General features: G+C 42.9%; 2 protein-coding genes across 11 annotated transcripts in view; both read right to left on the bottom strand.

The window, feature by feature from the left end:
* The window catches only part of SVOPL (SVOP like), a 73,296-nt gene extending 61,956 nt beyond the window's left edge, over window positions 1-11,340 (bottom strand). Inside the window, exons 1-4 of the mRNA XM_007177090.2 lie at window positions 11,201-11,340; window positions 2,530-2,645; window positions 2,261-2,352; window positions 994-1,092 (exon numbers count right to left, since the gene is read on the bottom strand). Of these exons, the coding sequence (XP_007177152.2) occupies window positions 994-1,092; window positions 2,261-2,352; window positions 2,530-2,611 (273 nt within the window). The 5' untranslated portion in view covers window positions 2,612-2,645; window positions 11,201-11,340. The remainder of the gene's footprint in view (window positions 1-993; window positions 1,093-2,260; window positions 2,353-2,529; window positions 2,646-11,200) is intronic.
* A 1,563-nt stretch (window positions 11,341-12,903) lies between these two features.
* ATP6V0A4 (ATPase H+ transporting V0 subunit a4) overlaps window positions 12,904-16,665 on the bottom strand; it is a 73,294-nt gene continuing 69,532 nt past the window's right edge. For all 10 annotated transcript variants that reach the window (XM_007177087.3, XM_007177082.2, XM_007177079.2 and 7 more), the window contains 2 exons: window positions 15,154-15,325; window positions 12,904-13,317 (listed from right to left, as the gene is read on the bottom strand). In XM_007177087.3, coding sequence (XP_007177149.1) covers window positions 13,224-13,317; window positions 15,154-15,325 — 266 coding nt within the window. In that variant the 3' untranslated portion in view covers window positions 12,904-13,223. The remainder of the gene's footprint in view (window positions 13,318-15,153; window positions 15,326-16,665) is intronic.

Below are 16,665 nucleotides of genomic sequence, written 5' to 3'. Positions count from 1 at the left end.
CAGATTTGGACATTTGCTGCCATGATTAGGCATAAATTTGGGCTCCAAATTTCCTGGTCTCCAGGACACAGAAATAAACACAGCTGGGTGTATAATATACATTATCTGGGAGGAGAACAGAGAACAGTTCCTCAGGTGAGGGGGAATTTTTCCTAGTACCCAATACAGGTGAGAATTCCCAGGTAAAATTTGGTTAAGGCAGTAAGTGAGAGGGTAGGGGTCCCCCTTACCCCACAGCCTTCTGTAGCCCCCCAGGGGTTGGGGGCGAGGGAGGTCCTAGTCTCTTGCAGCCTTACCCTCCTTCAAGGCCTCTGCCATCTGACTGTCATCCTCTACCCATCACCAACTACCTACCTCCCAGACGTTCCCCTTCTTCAGCGAGGAGTTGGCATCTGGCTCATGGGATTTCTATTAAGTCTCGCCTTCATGAAAACCAGCTTCAATACTAAGTAAATCAATGCACACACACACATACACACAGAGTCTGCTGGCAATTAATTGGTGCTTAATAAATACCTCTTGAAAGAATAATGAGTAACATCCTTAAATCCATTTCGTAGCAAAACTTAGTGTCCAATTCATAAAGCTATTCATGATGGTCTTTGAGAAAAATTTAATGCATAACACACACAATTCATTGAGAGTAAGTTGGTGATTGGTCAGGTCACTATGGCCTGAGTAGGCTCTTCGTGATCTGACTTGAACCCTAACTAACCCATGGCTCAGGCTCACTTTCTCTGATTTGCATCTGCCTCTTCTGGGCTCTCGCTAGGGTCTGGAAAATGAGCAGTTCAAGGTTATGCTCCCTAGAGGAAAAGGGAAACAGGAGAAAGGCCTCAAATGCTAGTTTGGGCCTGCAAACGCATGAGTTTGGGAAGCCAACACACCAAGTGGAGATGGATCCTGTGACTCTCAGGCCAGTGGGATCGGAAAGGAAGCAGAAGCCCTGGGTCCTCAGCTGGTTTATTCTCAGCACAGGAAACAGTCACTTACCGTGGTCACTAACGCCACCTGCCAATTCTCCAGCTGCCATTCACAGCGGATGACAGGAGACACGACCGCTATTAACATGATCTCCATGGCCTCAGCGACCTTAAAGAAGGAGGGAAAACACCATGTCAAAGTGCTAGCTTGTCATCACTTCTTCCCACATCTGTCTGACCATCATCCTTCTAGTTCTAAACTCCCCCTTCCCCTACCCCACGTAGGGAGGACCTATTATGTACCCATTCAGCACTGCTAGTTGGATAAAGAAGTACAGAAGAACTTTGGCTTTCATGGATGTAATATTTATGGTTTGAACAATTTGAGAGTATCCCTCAAGATTTATGACACGTATTCCCTTGTGATGTTGCTGATCCGTGTTTTTGCATTTAACACTATGAAGGTGTTGTGTGGGAGCCACTTAGCTGGCAGGTGGCCCTAGCTAGCCACCAGCATCCACGTCAACCCAGCATTGCTGTTTTATACTCATCATCATCAAGATCTCAGGGCATATCCCTTGCAAATGGATCTTTGAAATAGTCCCTGATTTCAAGAAGCTGGGATGGAGAAGCAAGATTCATGAAAGCTAGAAAAAAAAGCAACGAGTACCAAACAATATGAGTTCATCATCAGGAAAGAATGAGAGCAAAATTTGCTGTAGAGCAAAATTAGTGCTAAAATTAGTGCTACCCTGGGTAGGAGTGTGGAGGGATAAATTAGGAGTTCAGGATTAACAGATACACAATACTATATATAAAACAGATAAACAACAAGGACCCACTGTTAGCACAGGGAACTATATTCAATATCTTGTAATAACCTATAATGGAAAAGAATCTGAAAAAGAATATATATGTTCATATATATATACACACACCCATATGTATACATAATACATATAAAACCGAATCACTTTGTTGTATACCTGAAACTTACACAACATTGTAAATCAACTATACTTCCATTAAAAAAAAAAAAAAATTAAATGTCAGACCCAACAGAGACTACAGGAGAAATAAAAGTTCTATAGCTAGCAAAGAAAAAAAAAAAAGGGTATTGAATTCCCAGAAGATAGAACACAGATATTCATTTGCTCATAACCAAACAACTGCCAAAGGTGGAAGAAAAGTATTTGCGGATTATCTACCCCACAGGGTTCCTGCTCCCTCTCACATCCCTCCCTGAGCGGACAACCCCGAGCTGGAGGCAAGTAGAAGACCCGACATGTCCAACGATGAATCAGCTTTGGAGACTCAGAGGATCTCCAAGCACTCACCCCCGTGCTGCGCATGATCAGAAAGAGGGCAACGTGGAAACATCCGGATCCAATGGTCTCCACGGCGTCTTCCACGGTGAATGTCTTTGACTCTAACAAGGAAAGGCAAAGTGAAAGCAGCAACCTCTGTGGGAAGGGAATGTCTGCAGATTATCACTCACCCCAGAGGATGTTGGAAAACCAATTTGTTATTGTAAGAATAGTAAATACAGGGAAGAGGGGGAATTAAACGGTAACTTGAGGACCAGAGACTTCTATGATCCCCTTACCTTTTGGCTGTGGTTCTGGGGTCCCCAGGCTCAACTCCCAAAGGCTAATGATGGTGACCGGCTCTGTCTGCTTGGCTGCCATCTTCTAAATGGTTCAAATTCCCCACACGGCTTCCCTGCAGGAAACAGGGGAGGGAAAATGCCGGAAACAGGGGAAGGAAGAAGGAAATAAAATCTAGTGTATATTCTCCTTTAATCTTCACAGAAAATCAGTGAAGTAGGTATTATAATTTATCATTATTTTACAAGGAAAAACCTGAAACATGGACAAGTTAAATCATGGAGAGATTGAATGGCCAAATGAGAGAATTGGGCCCTGGTGGCTAGTAATCAGCCTGGAGAGGGGGGCCAGGTGAGCTCTTGACAGTTTAACCAATAGTGTCCTCTGACTGGGAATGAAGGTAGGCTTTGCTACAGAAAAATAATCACAATAGCCAATGCTTTACATCTTCATAGATCCTACAGTTTACAGTGTAATCATATGTTATAGCGTGCTTTCTCACCTTATTTTCATTTAATTCTGACAGAAACCCACGGAGCACTTCTTTTTATCTCCCCCCCCCCACCCTTTTTTGGGTATTTAATCCTAAAAAAAATCTTAACCCTAAAAATCGAGAGAAAAATAAAACAAGGAAAGCTGAAATTAGTGAAAAATTTTTTTCAAATGGCTTTAACATAGTAATTTAACTCTACATCCCTAGTGGGATAAACAGATATCCTAATCTGTTCTCAGTAATTATACTGTTAGTAATAATGTTGATATCATTATTTTGATACTAGTACATATTGTAAGATAAAGCAATTATGTTACTGTTATTAGGAACCAAGATTTTCAGTGTAAGAAAAAGAAGATACAAAAATCAAAGAAGTTATATAAAGACTTTATATCCTAATTTTGAATTGCAAATAGCAATATGAGTTCATTATGTATCTCACACACACACACACACACACACACACATACACACACAAAGAAGAATGGTTGCAAAGAACTGAAGCCCATCAAAGACATCAAAATTTTAGGATTACTAAAATGATAATCTCACTGATCATCTTTGGAGAATACTAAGAAACCAACTCATTATTCTGAAAACTAGTAAATATCTTGCCTTTCTTGTACAGATTGTCTGTATTTCAGGGTAACCAAACAGTTGGTGAAAGAAAAGTATTTTTTAATTTCAGCTAAAACATCCTAAAGAAGGATAGAATTAAATTATGATTTTATAACTCCTAAAGAAATAATGGATCCAGGCAATGATCATCAACGGCTGATAAACTACTAGGTGAAAGGCTGAGGGAGAACTTTACTCCGATGGATAAGACTTATAACACCTGAACCCAACAATGGCTCCTCATGCCACGGAAAGAGATGATCAGATGTGATGTTGTTCCTGATGAGATGCAGGAGGAAGGAAATACACAACATCACCAGTGAGGTAGTCTCATCAAGAGAAATTGAACATGAATCTGAACAAGCCCCTAGCTCTAACTACCAGTTTACACAGGGGATGAAGAAACATGTTAAACTATACCATGTGGATGCAATAAGAAAAATCCAGAATGCCAGAAGTTCTACAGGTTAATGACCCAACTTCTTCAATAAATAAATGGCAAGAAAAAAAGAGGAAAGGAGAACCTACAGACTAACAGAAAGGAGACAAACCAACCAAATAAATGAGTTAATTTGTTTGGATCCTCATTCAAACAAACCAATTGTAAAACAACAACAAGAAAGCAAATGAGATGAAAGAGAGATGATAGAAAATCAGGGAAATGCAAGCAAGTTTGAAAGTTTGATGATATTAAGGAATTACTGATGACATCATTAGGTGTGACGATGATATTATGGCCACAGTAGAAAAAAATCCTTATATTTTAGAGATACGTGCTGAAATATTTACAGATGAAATTTGATGTCTGGGATTTGTTTTAAAATAATTCAGTGGTGGGTTGGGAATAGAGTGCAAAAGAAGGAGATGGGTGTATAGATGAAAAAAGAATGGCCATATGGTGAAAATTATTGTAGGGGATAGGGGGTATGAAACCGTGCACCTCAGATTGGGACTTGAACCCATGTGGCTGGGACTTGAACCCAGCCAAAACCCACAGTCTTCCAACTGAGATCACACTCCTGGTCTCAGGACTTAATGAAGCTCAGGTTCTTGATGTCTCATGGCAGAAAGAATTCACGGAGAGACAAAGCGATAGGTAAGAAGTGGACTTATTTAGAGAGAAACACACTCCATAGACTGTGGGCCATCTCAGAAGGTGAGAAAGGCACCAGGGTATGGGGTTGTCAGTTTTTATAGGAGTGGGTAATTTCATAGGCTAATGAGTGGGAGGAGTATTCCAGCTATTTTGGGAAGGGGCAGGGATTTCCAGGAACTGGGCCACTGCCCACTTTTTGACCCTTATGGTCGGTCTTGGAACTGTCATGGCGCCTTTGGGTGTGTCATTTAGCTTGCTGATGTGAGTGTGTACTGAGGCTCAAGGTCTAGTGCAGTCAACTTGTCTGCCATCTTGGACCCATTTGGTTCTAATCAGTTTATGTCATGTCCTCGGGCTATGTCATTCTTTCAAAGATTGTGCCCTGCCTCCTTCCCTCCTGTTTCAGATACATGGGGGTTTATTTGACTATCCTCTGCTTTTGAAGATGTGTAATATTTTTCAAAATAAATACTTCAAAAAATGAGGTTCTGAGATTCTTAAGTAACTTTTCCAATGTCAGACCACTAGGAAGCAGCAGAATCAGAACTCAAAGATCCCCTTTCCCCAGAACATAGAAATAGCTGCAGAGAGGTTGTAGAGAAGCACGTCAAGGTCATCAATGTTTGCCAAGTGCCAGCTCTGTATCTTGTGTGGGCTCCTGTGAAGACTTTGTAGGAGGGTCTGACAGTGTTCCCTTCCCTAAGAAGTTTTTAATCTAGCTGGGGACACAAAAGATACACATAAAAACAACTATACTATAAAGTAGATATTATTTGTTTTCTTAAAACACTGTCACAGAGACACAAATATTCCCAGATGGGAGAGAAATCAATAATGCTCAGAAATGAGTTCATGAAATCCCCTCTCCCAAGGGAGACCATGAAAAGTACAAAAAGCTGTTATCTTCACAGAGTGGAAAAAGTAAAAATGATTGGTCTCTCAGCCCATCTGAGAGGCTGAAATTCACAAAGATACACTGTTCTAGAAATTCCTACTGCTCCCTTTCCAGAAGTTGTCCAAATACCCTTTGGAGGGGTGTTCTTTATCTGGTAACTTTTAAAATAAAGTAGTTACGAGAAAAATCAGCTTAATTTGATTATAAAAAGGACTTCAGTACACATTAAAAATTGGCTCTATCATGTTTCGAGATGATAAACTACTAACTTAAACAAAATATGAAAATGAGGTCATTCAGTAAGAATTAGATGGTGGTGATGATTGCACAACCTTGTGACTATACTAAAAATCACTGGATTATACACTCTAAAATGGTGAATCTTATCGTATATAAATTATATCCATTTTTTTCCTGAAGAATAGCCATGCCAATCGCAGTAGCCGACGTAAAAACCAAAAGTGATTCTGGCCATTTTTAGTGTTAAAGAATAAAATAATTTAGTTTGGTGGGAAAATAATTTTTTAAAATCCCAGTAAGTTCATCTTAAGTTCAGTTACAACTAAAATGCTTAACAGTAAGTTCAATATTCAATCAACACTTAATCTCTTCTACCAGTCAAGTTTTATGACTTCTCATAGCAGTCTAAACATGTTTTACAATTTTAACAATCATAAAGGCTTACGTTTTAGAGAGTAATAAAACAATCTCCAGCAAGTCTGCTTGCTAAAGTATTGAGTGGCAAGAAAAGAAACCCAGGAAATCTGCCACTTACTATTAAGTTTTAATTTGATGTGTGTGTTTTAACTGATTAGGTAGCTCCATGGGTCATAAATACCCTACATACTTTCCTTCTCTTATCAGCAAAGAGAAGTGATTCATCACAGAGCGCCTGGAGAGAAAGGTGTTAGGTCCAAGATAATTGCTTCAGTTTCTCTTTAAAGCTGAGGGAATTCCCTGGCGGTCCAATGGTTGGGACTCCACGCTCTCACTGCCGAGGGCCAGGGTTCAATCCCTGGTCGGGGAAGTAAAGTCCCATGAGCCAAGTGGCACGGCCAAAAAAAAAGGAAAAGAAACAAGCTGATCACAGGAAGGGAGGCTCACATTTGCGATTTCATGTTTCTTGATTGAAGAGACTCATATTATTTGGTTTCCATAATATGAAGAGAACTATGCCTTCAAGTTAAAGTGGGTTATTTTCCTCTATTGGATTTGCAAAAACCTTAAAGATCAATTGTGCCCACTGTAAGGGAAACAGGCACTGATATTGGTGGGAAGGTACATGGCTACAACTCTTCCAGAAGGCAGTTAGGCAAAGATGAAAGAATGTTGACTAAGCAATTTCACTCCTAGGAGTCATTCTAGTGAGGTAATCAAAAAGGTGAATGAAGATAAAGGTGTATGAAAGCTCAACACACTGTTGTTTTGACAACAGCAATGAAAGAATTGGGTACCACTTAAATGCCCACCAGTAGAGAAGTGACCAAACAAATTATAATACACTCCTGCAACAGAATGCCATTTAAAAGCTCTTAGGTGAAAGGCTATTTGGCGCTGAAAAGCATTTTCCAATATGTATGTACCTAATGTATGTATACAATGATCCCAATTCATAAAATCTCATTTAAATACATACCTGCATAGAAATTTCAGGAGAGATGTCTGAAACTGTGTTTTGTCTTTCAACAAATATTTATGGAACACTACTATGTATCAGACAATAAAATATCATGAAAAGGGTTCCTGCCCCCAAAGCACTTACAGTCTAATGGGGGATAAAGGCAAGTATTCAGGTGGGAACCACATGTCCCAAGGGTAGCAGAGGTTGCTTGGCAACGTAAGGGATGCCCTGCTTTGCCGAGTCCTGGGACCCAGGGAGGCGACTCCTGAAAAACTGAGACCTGAAGGAAGAGGAGGATTTGACCAAGAGAAAAAGGTAAGGAAAGAATTACCTGGCAGATGGAATTTGGGGTGGCTTTTTCTTTCTTCTTTTATACTTTTCTGCATTGTTTGAATTTTTAGAAAGGCTATGTCTGTTACTATGAAAATTCCTTCTGGAAGAAATGAACCAATGAAGACGCACAGTTGATGTGTCACAGTGCTCCGTAAGCCACTGTCCCCTGTGCCATGAGCCCCGCCTGCCCTCTATCATTGGCCTGGACCTACTGGGTCAGGATGGGCACTTGACCCGGAAACAATCAAATCACTGACTGGCCACAAGTCCACAAGGTGCCTAACCTTTGCTAGCGGTGGGTGGTTGCACAACATTGTGCAACTAAATTGTAAAACTAAATGCCACTGAACTGTTCACTTTAAAATTGCCGCAATGGTAAATTTTACGTTAGGTGTATTTTACCACAATTTCGAAAAGTAAAAGAACAAGAATAGCCATTATATATGCAGTAGATGTCTGTAGTAGATATAAACCACAAATTACAAGAAAAAAAATTAAGATCCTAATGGATTAATGGGAAAATTATATGAACAGGTTATTCACAAAAGGATATAGAAATTGCAAACAAAACTGGAAAACTGTTCATCTTCTGTAATAACTGACAAAGTTAGAGTAATAAAAATCCTTAGGTATCCTTTTATCCCTACTAAATTAATAAATGTAGGAAGGAAAGAAGGAAGAAAGGAAGAAGAAAAGGAGGGATGAAGGAGGGAAGGAATAGGGAAGGGAAGGGGACGGATGAAGAGAGGGAGAGAAGGAAGGAAAAGAGGAGAGAAGAGGAATTAGAGGTGACAAGGAGGGAAGAAGGAGGAAGGAAGGGAGAGAGGAAGGAGGGAGGAAGAGAGGGAGGGAGAAAAGGAAGGAAGTCAGTGGCCATGGTGAGACTGCGACTGAGACTCTTCTGTTCCCTCATCTGAAAATAAAAATAATACCAGCTACCTGTGGGAGAAATAGCTTGCTGCCTTCCCAGTAACAAGTCTTCCCTTGGACCTTGCTTATGGGGTGGCCACCGAGATACAGGTGGAGGTTGTTAGGGAGAGCTTCTAAGAAAGACCTCTTTTGCCCCTTTGCCTTCTCCACGGATCATGGAGACATGATGGCTGGCGCTTCAGCAGCCATTTTTGGTGGTGATACAAATGTGAAGTTGGAAAGATGGAAACTCTCGGCTAAGACTGGCAGAGCGTAAGCTAGAAAGAGCCTGGGACCTGACGACAATGATGTGGAGCTCTCCTACAACCTTGAACGGTTCACTTCCAGACATGTTTCCCATGGGGGAAAAATAAAGCTCTCTCTCTTTGTGTGTGTGTGTGTGTTTTCTTTAGGCTACTCAAGTGAAGCAGTGGGAGTAGAGAAGGAACAAAGAAATCTGTAACTGTCTGTGATCAACTGTAAACACCACTACGCTCGGACTAGCCAGGTACGTGTGATTTTTAACTGATAAACTTCCTTCTTTTAAGTGTGTTCTGAGGATTAAATGAGATAATGCTTGCATAATACGGCACAGGGCTCACTGCAACATAAGCACTCATGGTAGTACTGTTTCTCATCTCTGAATAAAGGTATCAACTAAATTTCCAAAATTTCACCATAATCACAAATCAAATACACTCAGGGTAAGTTTTTAAGCATCTACAGAGTTATCAAGTGTATATCTCTCCAAAGGCAATTATTGCTAATATTTGGCCAACATGAAAACACCTTGGACTCAAATAAGAAACCACCCAAATTGGGGGGGGGGGGGAAAGTTGCTTGTTTTCTAAAATAGATTGATTAAATTTCACGGGTCAGCTTAAGTGGTGTTAGGAAGCCCTCACAGGTGCCAGATGCCTGTTGGAACATAAGACCGAAAATAACCTCTCTCATCAGATATGTAACAGTGATACCCACCCAACCCAGTCACCTTACACTTATGAAGAGCACAAAAAAACGGGTAATTTTCACTAAAAACGCGCTTGTTCTACATTGCTTTCAATTGTAAAACCAGCGTATTTTACAGAAAGAAAAACCTTCTGAACGTGGAATGGCCTGGCTGGTGCAGGGGTGCGGTGCTGGTGGACAGAAAAGCTGGCAGTCACGTGTGACCCAGACTCCACTCAGAGGAGCAAACCCGTTCAGTTTCGCCAACTGTAACATCAATCTTTCTCATGCCCAGCCCTTGAAGATGGTCAAGGCTCAGGTGCATTCCCAATGTCAGGGGAGGTTGCCAAGGGATGGAAAAAACAAACATATAAACTACCTGCAACAGAGAAAGTCCTCATTCCTGCCCTAGTAGGTTATACGGGGCCTTCAACCACAGGATTCCTTGGTGGGGGCATGTTGGTTATAGGGGTGCAGGGTTGTTGATAGGATATTATCAGGATTTTGTTATTCACATCTGTGAATTATAAAGGGGCTTACAGGGCTTCCCTGGTGGCGCAGAGGCTAAGAATCAGCCTGCCAGTGCAGGGGACACGGGTTCGAGCCCTGGTCCTGGAAGATCTCACATGCCGCAGAGCAAATAAGCCCATGTGCCACAACTACTGAGCCTGCGTGCCACAACTACTGAGCCCGTGGGCCACAACTACTGAGCCCACGGGCCACAGCTACTGAGCCCACATGCCACAGCTACTGAGCCCACGTGCCACAGCTACTGAAGCCCGCACTCCTAGAGCCTGTGCTCCACAACAAGAGAAGCCACCGCAATGAGAAGCCCACGCACCACAACGAAGAGTAGCCCCCGCTCGCCGCAACTAGAGAAAGCCTGCGGGCAGCAATGAAGACCCAGCGCAGCCAAAAATTAATTAATTAGTTAATTAATTAAAAATAAATAAGTAAAAAAAATAAAGGGGCTTTCATTCCAAGTCATTAAGAGGATACTCGAATACTAACTCAAAGTTAACAGATATGAAAAGTATTCTCTTACTATATTTTCTTGAGTTTCAGCCAAAAGTTTCATTAAAAAAGTTTTTATAAACAGGACAAAATATTTCGGAGATGAATATGAGGAAAGTTACTGAGACACAGAGCTTGTAATCTCAACACTGAAATAGAATGTTGGAAAAGCTGAGCTGGCATCTTCAGTTCTTTGGCTCCCTAAGTCATTCTAAATCCCTTCTAGCCTAGGAAGAGGATGGATGGATGGATAAATGCATGGAGGGATGGATAGATGGATAACCAGTCAGACCAATTCAAGAAAATAGGGACTAACATGGGGAAGAACGCTCCTCATCCCTCACTATCATTCCTGAAAAACTACAATAGGAAAGTAACCATTGCCTGCCTTCAGGGAACTGACATATTGGGGATTTACTGTGAAACTCCAGGGCTCAGATGGAGTTCAGGCTTCATTCAAACAATTTCTAAGGAACTGATGGACATTTTATTCTACTGCATTTTGCTACACTTAATTTTTGAGCCAAAAATAATTGGGCGATGTAGAGCTTTTTAAAACTGAGCTTGTGTGTGTGTGTGTGTGTGTGTGTGTGTGATGTAATTTGTTTTGCAATATCATCAGTAAGAAGAGCGAAATTTTTACACTCCATCTGTATTCAGCCAAGTACTAACGGTCAAATCCCCTTGGTCCCCAGAGCAGAAAAAGTAAATCCAGATCTACATTGCCTGTCGGAGTTTCTTACCTCCTATATTTCCTGGAAAGCTTTCCAGTTTCGGGCTCTTCCGCTCTTCCTTACTGCAGCTGAGTCTTACACAGAAGTTGGACCACTGATGGCCTCTTGGGGGCTTCTGGACTTCCCTTCCCAAGAAGCCTGGCTCGCAGGTCTTCTCCTCCCCTTTCAGCTTAGTTCTGTGAACAGGATTCTTTAAGAAACAACCCTGCATCCTGGGCGACTGAGTGACATGCCGGTCACACCCTCTTCTCAGCAGCCCTTCACCCAATCCCTTTTTAAAGGGGAAATTACATCTCTCATCGAGACAGAAAGAGGCTGCCAATCCTTAGAGGAAACTACTATGTCGTTCTCAAGAAGGCCGGGGATTTCTGAAAGAACAGGGGTCTTGGCAAGCAAGGGGCAGAGGGCAGCTTTGTTTTTTCATGCCTTTTCTCACAGCCATCACTGTTTAGAATTAAACGGCAAAAGGCTGTGACCCATCTAGGCATAGCGTAGTTTTAGATAGCCATTGAGAAGGGCAGTGATGAGCTGAGAGAACCCTGAAACTCTCTGGTGACCTTGGCAGCATGGGGATTTATGGACTTACAAGAACCATTTACATACTACTTTAGTCTGTCCTTTTCTTCGATCAATGCCATTGGCTGAGTACCTCATCCATGCTTGGTGCTCTTTGACCCCCAGCAATGTGTGGGACACTCCAGTTCCTGCCCAAGGGCACACGTGATAAAGTATCAGAGTTGGAACTCATAGATAACGAAGTCTTCTGACTCCAACTATATCATTCTTGAGCTCAACCTGTTTTAATCATTAAAGGAATACTTGCTGAGCACCTGATTGTGCCTTAAATTGTGCTGCACAAGTCAGGACACCAACGTGGAAGGTGACATGGACGTTTCCTTGGGTCTGAACAACAACACTTGAACATGAACCCTGGTCAACCCCACTACACGGAGGGGCAGATGGGAGCTTTAAAAAAATAGAGATCTGTCCAAAAGGCGATTTTGCATTTGGTCAGATCTTCTAGAAACTTATTACAAGCTAGATACTATGTGAAACTGCTTTGTAAACTGTAAAGCACTACACCAATGTTAATGACACTTCATTCTACCAGTATAGTTACCATAAAGATGGTAATTAACCTGAATACAGGCTGTTCAGACTAGTCGATGGAACACATCTTCTTCTACATCTGGCTCTTGGAAGTTTGCCAGTGAAGATGCCTAAGAAGTGACTCCGGGGCCGACTGACCCAGAGTGCCTCAGGGTAGACTGTCTGGCAGACTCCTTTTCGGCAAGCCATTTTCCAGAACTTGCTGAAGCCTACAGATGTCTTTCTCCAGTTAACTCCAGCACAATGTGCACTGAGAATAAACAAAATCACTGATGATATCATGTTGTCACACTTCATTCCGCAGGATTTAACAATTCGAGCCAGGGCCAGCCCTCCATCTGAACAGAGAACATTATCTGTTTTTCCTCACCTGGAGTAAAAATTCTTGAGAAAGTCCCTAATCCTGTAAAACTTAGCCCCAGACAAGGAAAAAAAAAGGTATTTGAGGAAGGAGGAAATGAGGAATAAAAAAACCCTAACCTTTCTCTAGGGTTACTTTGTGTAACTCTATTGGTTAGCTTTGGTCTATAATTATCAAGGTTAAATTTTACAGACTAATGTTGAAAAAAGACACCTTAATACCAAAGTGAATGGCCCAGAAGTTTAATTACAAGAAAACCTCAGTCTGGCACTCCCCTCTCCCCATTTCTCAATCATTCTAGGATTTGACAATTAAGACCCCTCATGAGGTTGAAATGACTTGCCTATGTAGTCTCTCTACGACATGGTTAAGTCATATCAAATCCCAAGGCTTACAGATAACATTACATGGCTTCCTCCCTCCGGTTAGCGAGAACAATCATTCCATCGACTGTCTTATGCAGGCTGACGTTAAAGACAAGACGAAACTCCTTCCATTGGCACAGAGACCGGTGCAGGAGGTGACCGATGGAAGAGGTGACTGCGGCCATCAGACGTGCAGCTACTGCTCAGCTGTCCCATCCAGGATTTGTTTAAAGGAGAATGGGGAAAACTTGTAACCAGCCCCGACGTAGAACTTGTTCTGGAACTCCACCCTGTTGTTAGGGGCAAGGAGAAGGGGGATTGAACACATAAACGAGAGGCTGGCAGCTGGAGGGGAGAAGCTGAGCATGTGTAAAAATCAAGCGCCAGGTGACGAAGGCGCCCCAGGCTGGCAGCCATCACGGGAATCAGCCACCACGGGAATCCTCTGAAGCTTTTTTTTTTAAATCCTTCTCTTGCCTCCCTCTTATACCTTCCCCTCCCCCGACCCCGCTTCTTCCAGGCCTTTGCTAGTGGCCTCAAGGACCAGAGCATGACCTCCCCCAGCTCCCACCAGCCGGGAAGCCCCTGCTAGGCAGTACAGTCCGAGGAGCTGGTGATGAGACAGCGTGTCACCAGGTCGTATGAGGTTTTTCGTTTCCATCCTGATCTTAAACTGCGGGGCTTACGTGATTGCAGAACCACCAGAGCCTTGACTTTTATATTTTTATAACTTACATAACAGATATCATGTATGATCATTTCTGCTTTATTATATTGCAGAGTTCATTTCTTTAATGACATGGGGAGAAATGATGTTATAGCCTCGGGCGGGGGACCCTGTGATTCTCTCAACTCAACAGGTGAAGTGTAAAACCTTTTCTTTCTGAACAGTGGCCACAGAGGGAGGGAGGAAGCCCCAGGGTTGCTAAGGACAGCCTGGTTCAGGATGCACAGGGGCCCTGATGCTTCAGTGTGCACAGCACACTCAAAACTCTCGGCTGAAAAATCCCACAAGCACTCAGAGGCAAAGAATATACAAATCAATTTTCACTGCAAAGTAAAGGAGCTGTTACAGTGGAGGATTACTGGACTGAATGTCAATATTATGACATAGTATGAGTGTGTTTCATGTTTGGTAATTGCAATCATTGTTGCTTTTGTTGTGGTCATCCATTTACAATGCTTGGTGTCAGTCTATCTATCTCTTGTAAAAATAAAATACAGCTTGTGTGTGTGTGAAAAAAAAAAAAACAAAAAAACTCTCGGCTGAAATGTGACTTGGGAGAGAGAGAAGCCTAAACAAATGTTTTCATATTCGTCAGCCCAGGGATGGCTGACAGTCTCTGGACACATCTGTGAATGTCAAGGGCCTCCAGTGACCGCCTTCCTCCTGCTGGGTACCCTCCTTCTGTTTCCACTTTTCAAGAGTTTAGTCGCGGGACTTCCCTGGTGGTCCAGTGGTTAAGAATCTGCCTTCCAATGCAGGGGACGCAGGTTCGATCCCAGGTCGGGCAACTAAGATCCCACATGACGCAGGGCAACTAAGCCCGTGCGCTGCAACTACTGAGCCCACACCCCACAGCTAGAGAGCCCACGTGCTCTGGAGCCCACGCGCCACAACTAGAGAAGCCTGCATGCCGCAACGAAGATCCCGCAAGTGGTAACTAAGACCCGACGCAGCCAAATAAACAAATAATTTAAAAAGAAAAAAAAGAAAGAGTTTAGTTGTCTGTTCTGTTGGTATAACTCCAGCACTCAGCAACAAAGGCCAGACAGCCCAGATTTGCTCAGCATTGCCCTCTGTGAGCCTTTCAGATCTGTCATCTTACCAACAGTTTAAGCCAATTATAATAACAAATGAACATTTGTTATTTTGAAGCCAATTATAATAACAAATGAACATTTCTAACATGTCTTACAGAGCAGTCACTGTATGTATATATGCTCCCAGGTATTACATCATTTAATATCATACCAACAAAGGAACTAAACTAAGGTTCCAAAAAGGTACGTGAATTGTTAATGTCACACAGTAGGTCAGGATTTGAACCCAGCTGGCTGGCCCTACAGCCCATCCTCTTTCCCTAGAGCACACTGAGAGCATCTACCCTACAACCAGTTCTTACCAGTGCAGCCGCAGGGCGTGCAGGAAAGCGGAGAGGCCCTCCATGATCAGAAGGATGGCTACCGTCAGAACAGCAAATATGGCAAAAATGATGAAGACCCCAATGAGTCCTCCCCAGCCTTGCACGCGAAGGCCAATGTTCATCACCATGGTCCAGAGCACTTCAGACAGTTCTGCAAGATGCAAGAGAAACATTCTCAACCACACGGTTTATCTGGCAAATGCAGATTATTCTTACACCATAATCCTGGACCTGCACACCCTACGACTCAGTAACTCCACTCCCAGGTGGAGAACACGGTCATGTCTGCCCTAGGGTACCTGCGTGAGACTGTCTACGCAGCTTTGGAGGAGCTTCCATCAAGAGGACAAGTATATGATGGCATATTATTCACCAATGAAAGTGAGCAAACCATAGCTACTGGCAGCAATGTGAATAAATCCGAGTAACATCATCTTATGCCAAAGAAGCAAAACACAAAAGAATACATGTACTATGATTTGATATGCACTGAATGTTTGTTTCTCCCCCAGCCCCTCAAATTCATATATTAAAGCCCTAACCCCAAAGTGATGGTACTTCGGAGATGAGGGTGGGATCCTCATGATGGGATTAGTGCCCTTATAAGAAGAGATACCAGAGAACCTCCCACCCCTTCCAGGGAGATACTGTAATTACAGGAGTTTGTGCAAGGAAACAAACACAGCCAGAGCAGTCAAGACCACACTAACGCTGAGCACTTGCTTTTCTGCTGTAAGTCAACAATCAGGCTCACTTTCACTGCTTTGCTTTCTATCCCTTTAGCACACATTTTGGCCTGGCTTCTCTATTCTAGGCATTATGCCCAGTGCTGGGAATGCAGAGATAAAAGTCAGGGTCCTTGCCTTTCAGGAGCTGACAGTCTAGTAGGGAGACAGGCTAATGAGACAGAATTACAATCGGTGCTAGGATAGGGGCACCTCCAGAACCCAGGGGAAGGGCACCTTCCAGACTGGGGACCAGAGAGGAAGACTACCCGGGAAAGGTGCTAGCCAAGCTGAGTTCTGAAGGAAGGATGAGACATCAGGTGGGGAGAGAGTTAAAGAAGGGAAGAAATTTACAGGCAAGGGAGCTGCGGGGCAAACACACAGAGGGGCCCAGCTAGTGTGGCATCTTCGGGAGCCTCAGTGCAGTTCCTTGTGGCCACTGCACATGAAATGGGGAAGCGGGTGGGGGTAATCAGGAGCCGGTGGGGCATAGAGGGAAATACCAAGAGACAAGACTGGAGAAGCAGGCAGAAATCAAGAGGGGTTTTACAAAGTAAGTTGATGAGTCAAGATTCCAGACTTAAGTCATTCTTGGGGCTTGAATCTTTATACCAAGGGATGCAAGGGGCCTGTAGAAACTAGGAAAGGCAAAGAAATAGATTCTCCCCAAGAGCTTCCAGAAAAAACAGACCTGCCAACACCTTGTTTATAGGACTTCTGGCCTCCAGAACTGTAAGAGAGTCAATTTCACAGTGTTCGGAGCTGC

The sequence above is a fragment of the Balaenoptera acutorostrata genome, chromosome 7 (assembly GCF_949987535.1).
Source record: "Balaenoptera acutorostrata chromosome 7, mBalAcu1.1, whole genome shotgun sequence".
Classification (NCBI taxonomy): Eukaryota; Metazoa; Chordata; class Mammalia; order Artiodactyla; family Balaenopteridae; genus Balaenoptera; species Balaenoptera acutorostrata.
This window is presented reverse-complemented; position numbering and strand designations above follow the sequence as displayed.